Source organism: Andrena cerasifolii, unplaced genomic scaffold, assembly GCF_050908995.1.
Source record: "Andrena cerasifolii isolate SP2316 unplaced genomic scaffold, iyAndCera1_principal scaffold0029, whole genome shotgun sequence".
In the NCBI taxonomy this organism is placed as follows: Eukaryota; Metazoa; Arthropoda; class Insecta; order Hymenoptera; family Andrenidae; genus Andrena; species Andrena cerasifolii.
This window is the reverse complement of record NW_027484922.1, coordinates 1-18,697: the sequence shown is the minus strand read 5'-3', so window position 1 is coordinate 18,697 and position 18,697 is coordinate 1. Positions and strand designations below refer to the sequence as shown.

Below are 18,697 nucleotides of genomic sequence, written 5' to 3'. Positions count from 1 at the left end.
GGCAAGACTTCTGGCAGGGCTAGCATTAGGAATATTTATTTGCTTTCTCCCAATGTACATAGGCGAGATATCGTCACCAGCGACACGTGGTGCTGCATCATCTTTGGTAGGCATTATATACAATACCGGCATTCTTGTGACGTTCATAGTTGCCCCGCATCTCTCGTTATCTCTGATGGCTGGAATTTTCTTGGTCGTCAACATTGCTTTCGCAATCGCCTGTTGTTTTATGCCCGAGTCACCGTACTTCCTGATAATGAGAAATAGAGTGGACGAAGCGGAAGACGTTTTGGAAAAACTAAGAGGGAAAGCCGACGTTTCTGAAGAATTGCAAACGATGGTTGACTCCCTATCGAAAACAGAGAAAGACGTGGTAAAGAGTGGAACTCTGAAGGACATGTTTGCATCGCGTGGAAATTTACGTGCCCTCATTATTATACTGCTGTTTACCGTGATGCACAATTTCGGTGGTTTCTTTACAATTCTCATATACGGTCAGCTCATCTTCAAATCAACCAGCAATTTGATGTCTGACTATTCGATGAATATTGTTATCGGTGTAACGCAAGTGGTCTCCTCCTTTCTAACTACATTTTTGGTCGACAAACTTGGCCGTAAGCCATTTATTCTCGCGTCGGGTATTACAGCAGCTATTTGTGATCTCATGATTGGTGTTTTCTTTTACGCGGAGGAATACTTGAATTTGAACGTACAGATGTACACTTGGGCACTACTTCTAGCTTCCATAATATTGATTTTCACTTTCAATTGCGGATTGGTCTCTTTACAGATCATCCTAATGTCAGAAATCTCTGCTACCGAGGTCAAAGCGATGGGCACGTGTCTCGTAGGTGTAATTGGTGGGGTGTTAGGTACTATAGCGACCAAACTTTACATATGGGTAGCTATAAATTTGAACTATGGTCACTCACTACCATTTTTAGCGTACTCTGTAGTCGTTGCAGCTTGCACACTAATTCTGTTTCGCATTACGCCAGAGACGAAAGGTAAAACGTTCGTAGAAATTCAAAGAGACTTAAATACATGATGATTATTGGTATTATTTTGTGTCTACGCCGTAAACTCTACGACAACGCGTGCACGATGAATTAATTTCACAATCATGTCTGTGATAAAATGCAGGGAGCACTTTACAAATAAGTTCAGAAAGTAAATCTCCGTTGCTTTTAAATGTTGCGACGACGTGTAAAGTATAATTTATAAACAAGAAACTTGTTATGTAAATAATACACCGTATTTTTAACTGCATTTTATATAAAAGGAATACTTTCCTTGCCATACGACAAGTACTGAAATTTTAAGATGTAAGCAAAGTGGAAACTAATGTAAAATATTTGATGATATTCCAAGAAATAGAAAAAACGATTTTTATTATTTTCATTAGAATTCTTAAGTTCCGTAAATTTAAATTGCAAATGATGTTTGTCAACTGTTTTGAGAACCTGTCGCCTTCTTAAGGTTAAGTAGAATGTAAATAAATAAAATATAAATCAAAGTAGTTTAATATAATATAACAAAGAATAGTATAGTATGGCATAATTTGCAGAGCAATTGAAATAGGAATTGCTGCGAGTGGCTCGTGGATTTCCTCGATGAAAATACGAGAGTGGACGTGATCATCGAGACGCTGGACATTGACTACGAGGATATCAAATCCCTAAATAAGCTAAATGTAGTTAATACTCTGCGATGAGGCTGATACGCAAAGCACTGTGCCATGCAAAATGTATTTAAAAATATTCAACTGGTGGTCTAAACGCCAGAGGGAAATACACAAATAAAATATAATAAATTTTTAATGCATAACTGTTTTGCTTCACCCTCCTCAACCACCAACCTCCTGCATGCACGCTAGATTAAGAAGATAGTTGTAATTATTATGTAGAAGTAGTACGATTCATGATCAAAGCGGTAACCATACACGTATGATAGACGTTTGATAGATGTTCAGAGTGGTACGTTAGGCGTTGAAAGCGGTACGATAGACGTTTGATAGACGTTCAGAGTGGTACGTTAGGCGTTGAAAGTGGTACGATAGACGTTCGATACACGTTCAGAGTGGTACGTTAGGCGTTGAAAGTGGTACGATAGATGTTGAAAGTGGTACAATAGACGTTTGATAGACATTCAGAGTGGTACGTTAGGCGTTGAAAGTGGTACGATAGACGTTGAAAGTGGTCCAATACACGTTTGATAGACGTCCGTTCGATTCACGTTGAAAACCGTTCAGTACCCGTTCGATTCACGTTGAAAGCCGTTCAAAACCCGTTCGATACCAGTTCAATACCCGTTCGATACCCGTTCGGTACACGTTGAAAGCCGTTCAGAACCGTTCAATACCCGTTCAGGACCCGTTTGATACCCGTTCGGCACATGTTGAAAGCCGTTCAGTACCCGTTCGATTCACGTTGAAAGCCGTTCAAAACCGTTCAAAACCCGTTGGATATCCATTCAAAGCCGTTCGATACATGTTCAGAGTGGTACGATAGACGTTGAAAGTGGTCCAATACACGTTTGATACACGTTTAGAGTGGTACGAATGACGTTGAAAGTGGTACGATAGACGTTGAAAGTGGTACGTTAGGCGTTGAAAGTGGTTCAATAGACGTCCAATACACGTTCGATACGCGATCAAAAGTGGTGTGACCTAATCGAATGATGTGTCCAAAGAAGAAGGGAGAAGAATTCGAAGGATATGATAAGTGCACTCTGAGGATGGTCAGTGAATAATTCGAATATGTATAGAAGGTGAGGATGGTCAGCGAAAATGCAGGTGGTCTGTGATGAAGATGGCGAAGAACAAAGGCATCCTACTTTGCAAAGCTATGCAACTTTAGGCATGGGCCCACATGTGGCAGCTTGGAGATGCAGCGAGACCAGTTGTCTTCAAATCGTGGTCAACGTGCAGTCTCTTTGACAGTTCTTTGAAACACTTTTTGCATTTTTTGTGTTACGTGAAATTGCTTTGAAGAAGATTGCTTTTGAAGGATATTATCAATCGTTCAACGCATGGAAATGCAATCGATTAATACCGTAAGTTTCCATTATCATATTTTAGTGAATCGTTGTGTTAGTAACTTTGAGAATTATAAGAAAACTCGGTTTCAGATTATGTCATTGCCCATGAATTTGAAACGTCCGGCTACCGCTACGATCACCGCTGCTGCGGCAGTTATCCATTCATCCAGCCCGAAAATGTATGTGGCCTGTCGAAATGTTGCGGTTCAAACCGAAGAAATTCGATGTGCAGAACTTTATGAGGCGGAAGCTAATCAGGATGGCGAGATTTTTTTAAAAGTTTTTAAAAAATGCGATAATCCAATACACGACTACTTCGAGGATGATGAGGAATATTGGATGCATCGATATGAACAACAAACGTTTTTACGCGATTTCGATGATGATGATAATGTACAAATAACTATATCTCGGAATAATCATGAGTATCATCCAAAGAGTGTGGTTTGGCGAAACGTCAAAGCGGAAAATATTGATTTTGATACGTATAGGAATAAAGTATCGGGGCTTCGGGCTAGTGTTGTTGCAGTTCAAACTGACCCTGTGCAAGTTCCTATGGATTTACCATTAACTAATCTATTTGCTGATGATGTGATCGAGTGGGATAATTAAGCCAAATAAATTTTAATTATATTTTTTATATTCTATATTATTCCTTCATATTATTCTTTCATATTATTATTTGTAACAATATATATATTTCTTAAACATATATTATTTCTCAATTTTATTTACCCGTGTTCCTCCTCCCACGGCCTAATTTTTAAGATTCGCCGTTTCAATAATTATTATTTCTCTGCGTTGGGAAAAAAGGGGCGTGATTATCCACTGACTGCAACAGCTTATAAACGTCTAACTATAGGAATTCGCATTGGTATGGATTTGTGTCACGTTGAGATCGCCATAGCCGACAATAAAGGCAGCGAGTTAAGCTTTTCAATGTCTACGTGGAAGCTCCTGCTACAAAACGAGGTGGACATACTCCAACGATTACGCAACAACGCAACATCGCCCCAAACTCACATTATAATTGATCATTTACGACTAGAGTTCACGCGTATGCATGATGATCAACTTATTAAAATCACCGATAATCGCGTTGTCATATATATGACTGAAGCCACGATGTGTAAATTATTCGCGTACAATCATTGCATTGAACATATGTATACGTGGCTAACTGAAAATATGTACTCTGTAAGCAGTAAATATGCCACTTTCGTAGACGTTCTACGTAGCGCTACCGCGCCAACAGATTATGTAAAATTAATTTCTGAAAGCGAACACTTCGAACAGCATTCATTGATTGATTGTGAATTGTTAGCATGTGCAATCAATCATATTGTGCATGATGCTCGTAGTAAAAAATGTTAAATTATATTCTTTTATGATTTGTAACAATATATATCTTAAACCTATATTATTTCTCCATTGCATTCACCCATCATCCTCCCCGCCATCTAATTTTAAGATTCCGCGTTTCTGTGTTACATTTCATTCTTCGCGCCGCCAAGTGACATCACCCTGCACGGCTGCTCCAGAGGAGTCGAATTACGCGAGATCGCGCGATACGCAGCGACGTTAAATCGGAACGCTTTGAAATACTGTTAGCTTTAGAATGCATGCGATTCTATCCCCTATGTAGTGGTGTCTCTTTCCCTCCTAGAATTTTGACTTTAAAGTAATGCTCCGTCTCTTTCCCTCGAAGACGCGGTGTCGAGAAACGCCGATCTTTCCCGACATCGTCCGAAACAATTTCTGATAAAATTTCTCATAAAAATAAATTATTATACGCCGACGTTGTGTGTGTGTGTGTGTGTGTGTGTGTGTGTGTGTGTGTGTGTGTGTGTGTGTGCCACATATGTGACGCTCCGTTGGTTTCGCTATATGTACCATTCGGAAAAGACTAATGTCAGAGACGGCGTTTGGGGGAGTTGGTTAGGCGGCTGACTCGTACCGCGGAGGTCTTGGGTTCGAGCCCCGTCGCCCCGAGAAGTTTTTTCATTTATATTAATATCATAAAATTAATATTTCCTTCCTTACCGACAGTCTGTGCCACGCTCCAGAGTAGCGCACCGTCACCCCGCGGTTCCTCCTCCTCCTCCTCCTCGATGATACCCCCGCACCGTCACCCCGCGGTTCCTCCTCCTCCTCCTCGATGATACCCCCCCCCCACCACTCCGCCATCTCTATGACGTCATCCGCCGCCAGCCCGCCGACAAAAAAACAAATTTTCAAATTTGAGTTTCAAGGTCATGATCATGACCTTGAAACTCAAATTTGAATTAGAATCCCCCTTGTCTTACTACTCAAGACATTGAGTTCCCAATGTCCCTAGAGCAGCTTGGGAAGTTTGAGCGGCAGAACGGCATCTCCGTCAACGTGTACACCTTCGGGATGGAGAAAGGATCGACGGTCTTTCCGCTGCGTCTCACCAGCCAAAAGAGGGATCGACACGTCAATCTGCTCTACACGCCGAATCATGAGCACGGTGATGTAGGGCACTTTGTGCTGATCAAGGACTTATCCCGACTGGTGAGCATGCAGTTGAGCAGGCATAGAGAAAAAAAATTCATCTGCGATCGGTATGTACATAAACTTATGAAGCGTTGAAAAATATCGTTGAAAAAAAATTAAATAAAAAAAAATTTTGATTTTTTTTGCAGATGCATGCACTACTTTGGATCTGCCGAGAAGTTGGAGGCCCATTCGCTGGACTGCGGGCAAATGAATGATTGCGCCATCCTGTTGCCCAGCGTAGGAAACAATCTGCTCAAATTCAGCAACCACTGTATGAAGGAGCGGCTCCCCTTCGTGGTGTACGCCGATCTTGAGTGCATCATTGAAAAAACAGAGGACAATCACCGAATGGGTGAAATGGATAGTAAATTGCGCGCGTATCAACACCATAAAGTGCACAGCATTGCATATTATATGCATTGCTCGTACGATACATCACTGTCGACGTATCGATGTCGCCGCGACGCGGATTGTGTTTCATGGTTCGTCAACGAACTGGAAAATTTTGCAAACTTCGCCAAACCCATTCTGACCAGCAATGTTCCCATGCTTGATTTAACTCCCGAACAATGGACGACATTTCGCGATGCAACACACTGTCATATTTGCGAAGAACCATTCAAGGCTGAAGATGTACGAGTTCGCGATCATTGCCATCTATCCGGACGCTTTAGAGGCCCAGCACATTCGGAGTGCAATTTAAATTATAAAAATGCGTTTTACATCCCCATAGTTTTCCATAATTTATCCGGCTAGGATTCGCATTTCATTATCGAGGAAATAGCTACGGCTTTCGAAGGCAGCATTGACGTATTACCCATAACGAAAGAAAAGTACATTTCATTCACAAAAAATGTTGAAGATACGGCTGACTCAGACTCGCGAAAATGTATTAAATTGCGATTCATCGATTCATACAAATTTCTCAATACCAGTCTCAACAAATTAGCATCTTTTCTTAGCGCGGATAAATTAAAAATTTTACGATCCGAATTTGAAACATTATCCATCGAAGATTTCAATTTATTGACGCGAAAGGGTGTATTTCCATACGAATACCTTGATTGCGCGAACAAGCTGCAGGATCCATGCTTACCACCGCGCGAGTCATTCTACAGTTCGTTAACGGGTGAGACTGTATCCAAGAGCGATTACGCGCACGCCGAGATTGTCTGGCAGCGTTTCAGGATTAGAACTTTGGGCGAATACAGCGACTTGTATTTGAAAACAGATGTCTTGTTATTGGCAGATATTTTTGAAAATTTTCGCGAAAGTTGTATCAAGAGTTACGGATTAGATTCAGCGCATTATTATACTTTACCTTGCTTTACGTGGGATGCCATGCTAAAACATACCAAAATTACATTCGAATTGCTCACAGACATTGATATGGTCATGTTTATCGAACGCGGTATACGTGGCGGTTTAAGCCAATGTTCCGGAAGATACGCACACGCCAATAACAAGTACATGTCATCTTACAACCCATCGGAACAGTCATCGTACTTGATGTACTTTGACGTGAACAACTTGTACGGATGGGCAATGTGTCAGCCCCTACCATACGCCAAATTTCAATGGGTCGAAGATGTCGCAAATTTTGACGTGTCTTCGATCGCTGTCGATTCGCCCACGGGATACATTCTCGAGGTAGATCTGGAATATCCGCAACGTCTGCACGACGCTCACGCCGATCTACCGTTCTGCCCGACGCGTGCCAAACCACCTGGCAGCAGACAGGACAAGTTACTCGCGACGGTATACGATAAGCAGCGTTACGTTATCCATTATCGCAACCTGCAGCAGTGCACGAGTCACGGTCTTCGTATTACAAAGATACACCGCGCGCTTCAATTCGCTCAATCTCCCTGGCTCCGCGATTACATCGAACTCAATACACGGTTTAGAACATGCGCGACAAACGACTTTGAAAAAAATTTGTACAAATTGATGAACAACGCAGTATTCGGTAAAACTATGGAAAATGTGCGAAATCAGGTGGACGTAAAACTTTTAACACATTGGGAAGGGCGATATGGTGCGGAGGCAATGATCGCGAAACCGAATTTCCACAGCAGAAGTGTTTTTTCGGAAAATTTAATAGCTGTTGAATTGCGAAAACTCGAGGTGAAATTCAACAAACCGATATATGTGGGTATGTGCATTCTAGACATATCAAAAATTTGTTTGTACGAATTTCATCACGAGTACATGTCTCCACTATATGGTCAAAAATGTAAAATTCTATACACAGACACTGATAGCTTCATCTATCACATTCGATGCGATGATATCTACGAGTCCGTGAAACGCAATATCGATAGATTCGACACAAGCGATTATCCTACTGACAATACATATAATATTCCGCGTTTAAATAAGAAGGTTCCGGGGCTGATGAAGGACGAAAATAATGGGATGATAATGACCGAATTCGTAGGTCTTAGAGCGAAAATGTATGCACTTCGCGTAGACGGTAAAAAAGATACGAAAAAAGCGAAAGGCGTCAAGACCAACGTCATAGCCAGAACGATAACTTTCGACGACTACGCGCAGTGTTTGCAAAAGGAGATCGAAATGGTTCGCAGACAATCATGCATACGGTCTAAATTGCATAAAGTGTACACCATTTCAGAATCCAAAATCGCTCTAAATCCATACGACGACAAGCGGTATATCGTACCCGATTCGACCGACACTCTGCCCTGGGGACATTATAAAATTCCGTTGTAAAATTCCATTATAAAAATATTATAAAAAAGAAATTTGAACTTGATGAAACTACACATCATGTTGAGACGAAGTTTTCAAATTTGCGAGCGTGTTATAGCGGTGCGATGTCGTCGAGGAAACTTTAGACTCGTGCTGCGCTGTTAAAGCTATACGTGATAGTGAATATTTCGATAATAAATCTCTTGTTGATTGCGAACTGCTGGCATTTGCCTTTGAATGATATTTTCGACGGCGCTGGCAGCAAAATGTTAAATAAATTGTTCACATATGTATAACATTGTATTTATTGAACCATGTATTATTATTATTATTATTATTTTACAATACATTATGTTTATTTATTCAAGAATTGTGTTATTTATCAAACCCCAACCACTTGACGTATACCTTATCCCGCTTTCTACGCAGCACTTTTTCCACTAGATACACATCAGGATCGGTGACGCGTTGCAGCTCGTGTTCATAGAATCCTCCGGCAACGGGTTTTCCACAGGAATCGACGAGCAGATACGTCGCGGGATTAGTTGTCTGTACTTTGGCTATCTCGAACACCTCCGTTGTCCAATTCGGCGTATAGCCTTTATCGAAGATGTTTTTAAATTTGCTCACGCGCACAAACTCGCCCAACTCGAATCTCGCTGGAGCAGCGATCTTTAGGTTGCTGTATACTGTGGCTAGCAGCTTGTCGGCGATCGCAGGGGTAACATCGCAAGGACGCATTCCGATGGTTCTATGTTTTCGCGCGTTATACTCTGCAAGTAGACGCAGTAGCGAATCGATCCATCTATAGGTTCCATTGAGCGTAAACAGTTTCCACGTATTGTTCTTCAAAGTTCGATTGAAACGTTCTACGACGGAGGCCTTCATCACCGAATACGTTGAATAATGATTAATGTCATGCTTCTTCAAGAGTTTCTGTACATCGGTGTTGTAAAATTCTTTTCCTTGATCGGTTTGCAAATTTTTCGGATATCGATCTCTAAATATTTTTGCAAACGCTTTAGTCACCTCAGCGCCACTTTTAGTCTTGAGCGGCAACGCCCATGCATACTTGCTCAACACATCGATGACGGTGAGTATGTAGTGGTGACCCTGGTTGAATCGCGAGTATGGACGCATTTCTACAATGTCAGCTTGCCACAGATCGTCGTATCCACGCACTATGACGCGCCTCCGAGGAAAATGTCTTCGAGCTGGAGCGTGCAATTCCTCCACAAGTTGTAGCTTCTTGTGGCCATAGTTTTCTTCACTCATGGATTTCGATAATGGCTGCATGTTTGATCGCAGATGTATCTTTGCCACGAATGATGCGATAATTATCGTGTACGTGCATTATGTGCTCTCCACCGCCCCAAGGAAATTCTGGACAAGTTCAACCGTCTCGCATGATTCTCCTTCGCATTGTTGCTGCGGGATAGGATTCAATGCTTGCGATATCTTTTGAACGCTGTTTTGCAACGTCAGCATATCTCTCTGAAACGCGACCAGCTTCATCTCTAATTCTTCCTGCTGCTCTCTCAAAAGTTTAATGCTCTTTTTCACATATAGTTTATTAACGGCATCTGTGTCAGCCACCGGCTGAGCTACGCGTCGTATCTTGCGCGATTTTGCATCAAAGTCGGCACCGGTCACGCAAAGAGCGTTATCACGCATATAATTTCGAAGCATGCCGCTCCATTTGTAATAGTCCATTGTAGCTGCTCCACTCTTCTCGAGCGATACCCCAAATTTGTTGATCGGCATCTCGACGCATACAGTGCACATCATCGGCGTGCGGTTTAATTTATAATGAGGCCTGCCTCGCGGAGTTCCTCGATAATCGATAGAATTTCGTTGTCGTGCGAGTTGTTACCCGCCTGACGCGACGCTTCCAGCAAACGCAATCGATCCACCAGCTCGTTGGGATCATCCCAGTGCACATAATCGATCTTGTTATCGTTTACCACCATGACTCGCGATGTCCTTAGACCTTTCCCCGCTTTACTGGTCAATACACGGGGTAGTAGTGGCGCAATTACATGTTTGTACTTGTATCCCTTGTTACCCAATATGGGGTTTTGTGCGTTATGACCACGTCTGTGAGCATTCGTCATCAGCAGTATACTTTTGTATTTTTGTTTATCAGCATCTGTGTATATAGCATCATCGGGAATTCTCTTGAAAATCAGTTCATACAAACCAGGCGTTCCTCCATATCTTACACCGTCTATGATTATATTATCATCCTTGTCCATATCGAAAACCTTATCCCCCAGCATCATTCCACTACCACCAAAGTATACACCGTACACATAATCTATGGTCGTATCCCTATCTCCACTTAGGATTGCGCTCATGTATTTTTGTCCCAACGGACCGAAATGGTTGCGAAACGTTTCTTGCCCCTCGGATGTTTGGAGTTGCTCTCTAATAGATGCTGCAAGCGACTCATCGGTAGAAGTTTCATACACGTCTTCGTCATCATTGGTTGTGAGCGACTGTACATCGGGAAATGTATTTATTGACGCAGGAGGAACCGTGGAATCGTTTGATGCGACATTCAACCGTTTCCGCTTCGACTGAACTGGTGTGGAGGTTACGAGCGAATTTTCCAATGACATGTATGACTGTTTACTATTTCTTTTACGCGATGCGTTCCATGTCGGCCGGATTTTTGTTTTAGGCGTTAATGTTTCAATACTCATACTCGTCGCAGGTGATATGTCAGCTTCTGTCTCAGCAGTATTTTCCACAATATGTTTTAAGGGCTCGGTAATAGGTTTAAAGTATTTTTCCAGTGCGATATCTTCATCCATCTTGTCAGTCTTCAAAGACTGATGTTTCCTGCGAATGGATTCGCTGGTTTTTGCAATTTCCATCGCTATTCTCTCGCGATGCTTAATCTCCTGACTACTAATCATCATTGTATCGCAGACGTTGCTTTCCCACCGATGTGTTGACGACGATTGAGCATCTCACGGTAGCGCAAACTCGTTAAATCCCTTTCTATAACGCCCATTGGACATCGCGCTATCTTTATCTATCACCATGAAACCATACTCCCGCTGCCAACAATTACGACACAAAGCGCAGAAATCCTCGTAAGACATATCAGTGTTTACATGATCGTTGTACACATGTTTCAAGTTGGTACCATCCTGCTTAAACAGTATCAACAGATTCGCATTGTCGCGTATAAGATGTTTGGGAATCTTTGCATACGTCTGACAGAGATAGAAGCAGTCGACGTTCGAGTGGCGTCCCATTGCAAAGTATTCCCTTATCGTATCTTGCTTGTCGCATGCCACGTCATCAAAGATAAAAATGGAATTCGGAAGCGATTCGCTCGGTGGGATGACGTCACTATTATTTGAAAATGTAAAGTAGCCAATTTCATCTATCGCAGTCAATAAATTCTCCAAATACTTATATTTTGGCTGTTGCAACGACTTGGAATACACGTACAGGTTCTCGAAGCACACGCCGTGAGGACTTTCCAACAAGCTGACCAGCACGTTGGTCTTTCCACAATTTGATGGACCACAAATGAGGCAGCGTATAGTGTTTGGTAGCATGCTACCGTGTCTGCGTCTCGTTTTCGGAGACATCATTTGCGATTTATCATCAAAATTAGTCACGCGTATCGCCACAGGTTGTCGCACGAATCGCATCCTCTCCGTGAACTGCGAAAAATGATTTTGATACGTCGAAGCTGCGGTGCGCTCTATTTATAGGCTCGCGCCGAAGCAAAACAGCTCATTATTCAAAATGCTTCTGATCCTGTCGGATAATTGTGATATTCGAGACCAAACCGCTGAGCAGTTGAAATATATATCAAAAATTATTCTACTGCGAGAGTTTGGCAGACACATCGATCAGTTGTGGGACAGACTCCCCGAGCATATAAAAGTCGATTCTGAGGTTCAGCAGTATCGTCGATGCTTGGAACATTATAATCGCCCTTGGCAGCGAACGCATATCGACGGTCCAGCACCATTGATTAAAAACTGCAGCGAATGTCGTCGAAGAGAGTAAAGAAAGGTTGTGGTCTGTTAAATCGGGCGATAAACGCGTTACCTATCGAATTACATATTCCGGGATATCAGTTTTGTGGTCCAGGAACTCATCTGGCAAAACGATTGGCTAGAGACGATCGAGGCATCAATCCGTTGGACGCAGCGTGTCGCGAACACGATATTGCATATTCGCGTAGCAACGACCTCGGTGAAAGGCACACGGCAGATAAGGTTCTCGCTGACAAAGCGCGAAAACGCATCGTTGCGCGAGACTCGACTCTGGGTGAAAGAGGTGCTGCTACAGCTGTTTGGGCAGCTATGAAAGCTAAGACGAAAATCGGAATGGGGATGAAAACAAAACCCCGCAAAAGGACTGTAAGGAGAGCATCGCAAAAGCGGATACTTCCGGTGGCAAAACGAGGTGGCATATTACCACTTCTCCCGCTGCTAGGTGTTCTCGGATCATTAGCCGGTGGAGCAGCGGGGATCGCCAAGGCGGTAAACGATAATAAGGCGGCGCAACATCAGCTGCAGGAAATGCAGCGTCATAATCGCACCATGGAAGGTCGCGGACTTTATCTCGCACCATACAAGCGCGGACAGGGAATATCGAAACAAAAAAAAAAAACGCCGAAAGGCAATAAAAATGCCCGAGGGCGTAACTACAGATGCGCAATTGGGGGAGTTGGCAAAACGTATGCGTATTCCATTTTTTAGAGGTGTTTTTATGCGCAATGCACTACCTGTTGGAGGAGTACGCCGAAACGAGAGCGGTATCGTGAATTTGGATAATGTCGAGGGACCGGGGACTCATTGGGTGGCGTATGCGAAGAGGGGGCGTCGAGCTGTATACTTCGACAGCTTTGGCAATCTTCGACCGCCTAAGGAATTGGTACAATATCTGGATAAAGATGTCGTGAAAATCGAATACAATCACGCGCCTTATCAGGAGTACAATCAGAGCAATTGTGGTCAACTATGTCTACGCTTTCTACAAACGATTGGTTGCAAATTTAAGGATTGACTTCTCACCACTTTGATTCAGTACGAGTCCAGTCGTACAGCTTGGAATATGTCGTTAACATTCACTCTAACCGGCAAGAGTAGCACCCTCGCGGTGAGCTACTTTCCACCCATAGATTTGAGCGACGATGATTACGAGCTTGGTCTAACAACCCTTGAAACTTACCATACAATACCCAACATCGACTCCAGCAACGATAAATTCTACTTCACCACAAACTATGAGACCAATAGCAGCGTCGGCACCAGCCTTGAATACATTACGATTCCTCACGGTTCATACGAATTAGACGCCATTGCCAAGTATTTGAAACAGCGATTACTCGAGCGATATCCTCAAAAACTCGATGGCACCAATGCCAACGATGGTAGCGACAGCGATGAGTATCCTATAGTGTTGCGTCCCAACAACAACACCATGAAAAGTGAGCTGTACTGCTCGTTCATTGTAGACTTTACGAAGCCCAATAACATTGGATCGTTACTGGGATTCTCGACGAATCGCGTATTAGAACCGGAACAGTGGCACGAATCGGACGATCCGATTAATATCATGAATGTGAACATTATTCGCGTAGAATGTAGCGTGACCGCTGGCGCGTACAGCAATGGGAAGCGCGTACATACCATACATGAATTTTCTCCCAGAGTACCGCCGGGATATAAGATATCGGAAACGCCCGCGCAGATCATTTACCTTCCAATCACCGCACAGGTCATTTCGGATCTAACGATACGTGTTGTGGATCAAGACGGGCGGTTGCTTGATTTTCGAGGTGAAGAGATTACCATCAGACTGCACGTACGACGACGTCGATGATAATACATGTGGTGCAGTCGTATGAGATGCTTGTGTTGAACGACTCCAGAAACACGTTTCTTCCAAACGAAATTGTTTGCAGCAGCAACAACAACAACAACAACAACAACAACAACAACTGCAACTGCAACAGCTCTGATTACGCTAAAAAGAAGAGGTTCAGTGCTGCGAACATTGCATTTTTGAAATCGCTGGGATTCATTGTACGCAATTAAGTTGAAAAATGACTGACATTCTAAGCATTAGCGCGAAGCCGACGTTTGATGATCGCATCGTCAAGCTTGCGATTCACACATACAACCCTTACGTCAACACGACGTTTGGATACAGCGATGAGATAAGAATACCTATACAGCAACAGGATTTATACACATTACCGTGTGAAAGTTTCCTCTACCTGGAGGGGAAATTGACGTTAAATAAGCCGAATGATGTATCACCGGTGATTTTGGGAAATAATTGCATGGCATTCATATTTGATGAGATTCGATATGAACTGAATGGTGTGGAGATTGATCGCAACAGAAACGTTGGAATAACTAGCACGCTTAAAAACTATGTATCGATGACATCTGATGAAGACAAAAATATGGAGAATGCGGGATGGGGCTTGAAACGGCACGATGAGCTAATAGTGAAAAATCATTTCAATTTTTGCATCCCGCTCAAATATTTGATGGGATTTTGCGAGGACTACAAACGCATGGTTATTAATGCGCGTCACGAATTGATTTTAATACGATCGCGCAACGATAACAATTCTCTAATAGGATCGCCGACGTTGGAACCAGAAATTGAATTACTTAAAGTGCAATGGCGGATGCCTCACGTGACGCTGAACGACGTTAATAAGCTGTCGTTGCTACATGCTTTGGAAAGTGGACAAAACCTGAGCATTAGTTTTCGCTCGTGGGATCTGTACGAGTATCCTCTCTTACAGAGCACGACCAAGCATTCGTGGGCCGTGAAGGCAGCTGCACAGTTGGAGAAGCCGCGATACATTATCTTTGCTCTACAGACTGCTCGAAAGAATGTGATGACTGAAGATGTTACTCGATTTGACCACTGCAAATTGACCAATGTAAAACTTTTTCTCAACTCGGAATTTTACCCGTACGATGACATGAACTTGGACTTTGACAAGAATAGGCACGCCATCTTATTTAACATGTATACGCATTTTCGTAAATCGTATTACGGACATAGTTGCAACGAGGCATTATTCACCGTAGCCCAATTTTTGCAATTTGGCCCCCTCGTGGTGATTGATTGCTCGCGACAAAATGAGTCGATCAAGAATAGCACCGTGGACGTGCGCATAGAATTTGATTGTAAAGAAAACGTACCTGCAAATACTACGGCCTACTGTTTGATTCTGCACGATCGGGTGGTTGAATACAATCCGCTGACAAATGTGGTGCGCAAAATCAATTAAATTACTGCGCTACTTGCCCGCCCTCTCCTGTACCAAATTCGTACAAAATTTCATCGTGAAAATTGAGATGCTTTACGAGAAAGACTGCATTCTCCAGTCTGTCTTGGAAGCGAACGGACCTCTAAATTGTATCGATAATGGTCGTACCAACATTCGTTGACCTGCAAGGGTTCATCGTCGATGGAAGATTTGTCGCGAAGGAAGTGGCTATCCTACGAAAGGGAACAATTCTCTCGCACTATATTTTTGGGAGATCGATGCCACAATATCTTCTTACAAAATCCGACAAATCGAGCATCCGGTGATTGGTGGCAAAACATCATGGACTACGTTGGGAAGATGGAGACGTTCCGTACAGTATGGATAAACAGCTAATTATGAAAGCTGTAGCCGATGCGATCGACGAGGAAGATGACACACCCCATGTCGTATACGTTAAAGGGCTGCAGAAACGCGATTGGCTCATGGATTTCCTCGATGAAAATACGAGAGCGGACGTGATCATCGAGACGCTAGACATTGACTACGAGGATATCAAATCCCTAAATAAGCTAAACGTAGTTAATACTCTGCGATGTGGCAGACACGCAAAGCACTGTGCCATGCAAAATGTATTTAAAATATTCAACTGGTGGTCTAAACGCCAGAGGGAAATACACAAATAAAATATAATCAATTTTTTATGCATAACTGTTTTTTCTTCACCCTCCTCAACCTCCAACCTTCTGCATGTACGCTAGATTAAGACGATAGTTGTAATTATGTACAAGTAGTAGTACGATTCATGATCAACGCGGTATGATAGACGTTCGATAGATGTTCAAGTGGTCTGATAGACGTTTGATAGATGTTCAAGTGGTCTGATAGACGTTCGATAGATGTTCAAGTGGTCTGATAGACGTTCGATAGATGTTCGGAGTGGTACGATAGATGTTCAAAGTGGTATGATAGACGTTCGATACCCGTTCGATAGATGTTCAAAGTGGTACGATAGACGTTCAATACACGTTCAAAGTGGTTCGATACATGTTCGATACCCGTTCGATAGATGTTCAAAGTGGTACGTTATGTGTTCAAAGTGGTTCAATATACGGTTGATATGCGATCAAAGTGGTGCGATTCACGTTTGATACATGTTCAATACATATTCGATAGATGTTCAGAGTGGTATGATAGGTGTTCAAAACCGTTCAATACCCGTTCGATTCACGTTGAAAGTGGTGTGATCTAGTCGAATGATGTGCCCATAGAAGAAGGGAAAGAAGATGCTTGTGAATAAGGAGAGGACGGTCAGTGAAGAAGAAGATAAGTACATGGAGGAGGATGGTCAGCGAAAATGCAGGTGGCCTGTGATGAAGATGGTGAAGAACAAAGGCATCCTACTTTGCAAAGCTATGCATTTCTCGATTTCATCATAGGAGGGGGTTTTGACGTGCGAGAGCCAGGAGATGCATCGAGACCAGTTGCATTCAAATCGCGACGGTGTTCTAAACATATTGCGTTGCGACATTTTTTATAAAAATGGGATTATTAAGGATTGCTCCGGAGTGTGACCCTGAGGTATGTACTTAACAGTATTTTTTTAACATTTATCGCGTTTAACCATTGATACCGAGTGAGATTAAAATCAGACGTTTGTATAAATATTATATCGCGGGTTTCTATGTTCCAGAACTCACCACCCTCGTCACCTCCCGGACCGCCATCGCCACTACCGTCACCCCCCGGACCGCCATCGCCACCACCGTCACCCCCGTCGCCGAGGGTGTGGTCCCCAGATTGGGGCTCTCCTCAGCCGTCGCCGTCACCACCACCTTCACCCCCGCTGCAAGTATGTAATACTTTGCATTTTTTTTATTATTATTTTTTTTTATATATATATATTTAATATGTTTTGTATAAATATAATATCAATTTTTTGTGTGTTCTAGAATTTTTATTTCATGATGAATGCGCGGGTGGTGGGGGAGCCATCGGCGCAGGCTGAGGAGAATGCGGCGGGCCCCACGAGGGTGGCTAGGCTGCGGCAGCCCTGGCTGCCGTATCGGCGGGTGGGGCCGCCGATACGGCAGCGGCGATCGCCATCTCCGCCATCACCATCATCATCATCACCATCACCACCGCGGTCCCCACATTAGATATATTATTTTTTTTTTATATTTATATTTATATATTCTTTTTTTATATTTATATATTCTTTTATTTATATTATATTCTTTTTTTATATTATATTCTTTTTTATATTCTTTTTTATATTTATATTTATATATTATATTCTTTTTTTTATATTATATTCTTTTTTTTATATTATATTCTTTTTTTTTATATTATATTCTTTTTATATTTATATATTCTTTTTTTATATTTATATTTATATTTATATTTATATATTCTTTTTTTATATTTATATATTCTTTTTTTATATTTATATATTCTTTTATTTATATTATATTCTTTTTTTTTATATTTATATATTCTTTTTTTATATTTATATATTCTTTTATTTATATTATATTCTTTTTTTTATATTATATTCTTTTTTATTTGTAACAATATATATTTCTTAAACGTATATATTTTCTCAATTTTATTTACCCGTGTTCCTCCTCCCACGGCCTATTTTTAAAGATTTGTTGACGCTGCATAATTCTTATATGTGTGAGCAATTTTATTTTACATAATTCCACTATTTTATTAGATCGAGTTAATAAATATAATAATTTCTATACATATGCAAAGAATTTTATTTTATTTTTATGCAATAATTCCGCTATTTATAAGAACGAGTTAATAAATACAATAATTTTTTATTTTACAATGGTATTCTAAAGACGCGGTGTCGAGAAACGCCGATCTTTCCCGACATCGTTCGAAACAATTTCTGATAAAATTTCTCATAAAAATAAATTATTATACGTCGACGTTGTGTGTGTGTGTGTGTGTGTGTGTGTGTGTGTGTGTGTGTGTGTGTGTGTGTCACATATGTGACGCTCCGTTGGTTTCGCTATATGTACCATTCGGAAAAGACTAATGTCAGAGACGGCGTTTGGGGGAGTTGGTTAGGCGGCTGACTCGTACCGCGGAGGTCTTGGATTCGAGCCCCGTCGCCCCGAGAAGTTTTTTCATTTATAT

At 42.0% G+C, this 18,697-nt stretch overlaps 1 protein-coding gene across 1 annotated transcript; it reads left to right on the top strand.

Annotated features, from left to right (window-relative positions):
* Window positions 1-5,392: 5,392 nt before the first annotated feature.
* Window positions 5,393-6,506, top strand: LOC143378051 (uncharacterized). Its single transcript, XM_076829896.1, has 2 exons — window positions 5,393-5,624; window positions 5,706-6,506. Exons 1-2 carry the CDS (start codon window positions 5,437-5,439, stop codon window positions 6,313-6,315), a joined length of 798 nt encoding a protein of 265 aa, XP_076686011.1. The 5' UTR covers window positions 5,393-5,436; the 3' UTR covers window positions 6,316-6,506.
* Window positions 6,507-18,697: the final 12,191 nt, after the last annotated feature.

Coding starts and splice junctions, on each gene's coding strand:
- LOC143378051 (XM_076829896.1), top strand. CDS start 5,437: ATGGAGAAAGGATCGACGGTCTTTCCGCTGCGTCTCACCAGCCAAAAG. Junction 5,625..5,705: donor AAAAAATTCATCTGCGATCG/GTATGTACATAA, acceptor TTTTTTTTGCAG/ATGCATGCACTACTTTGGAT.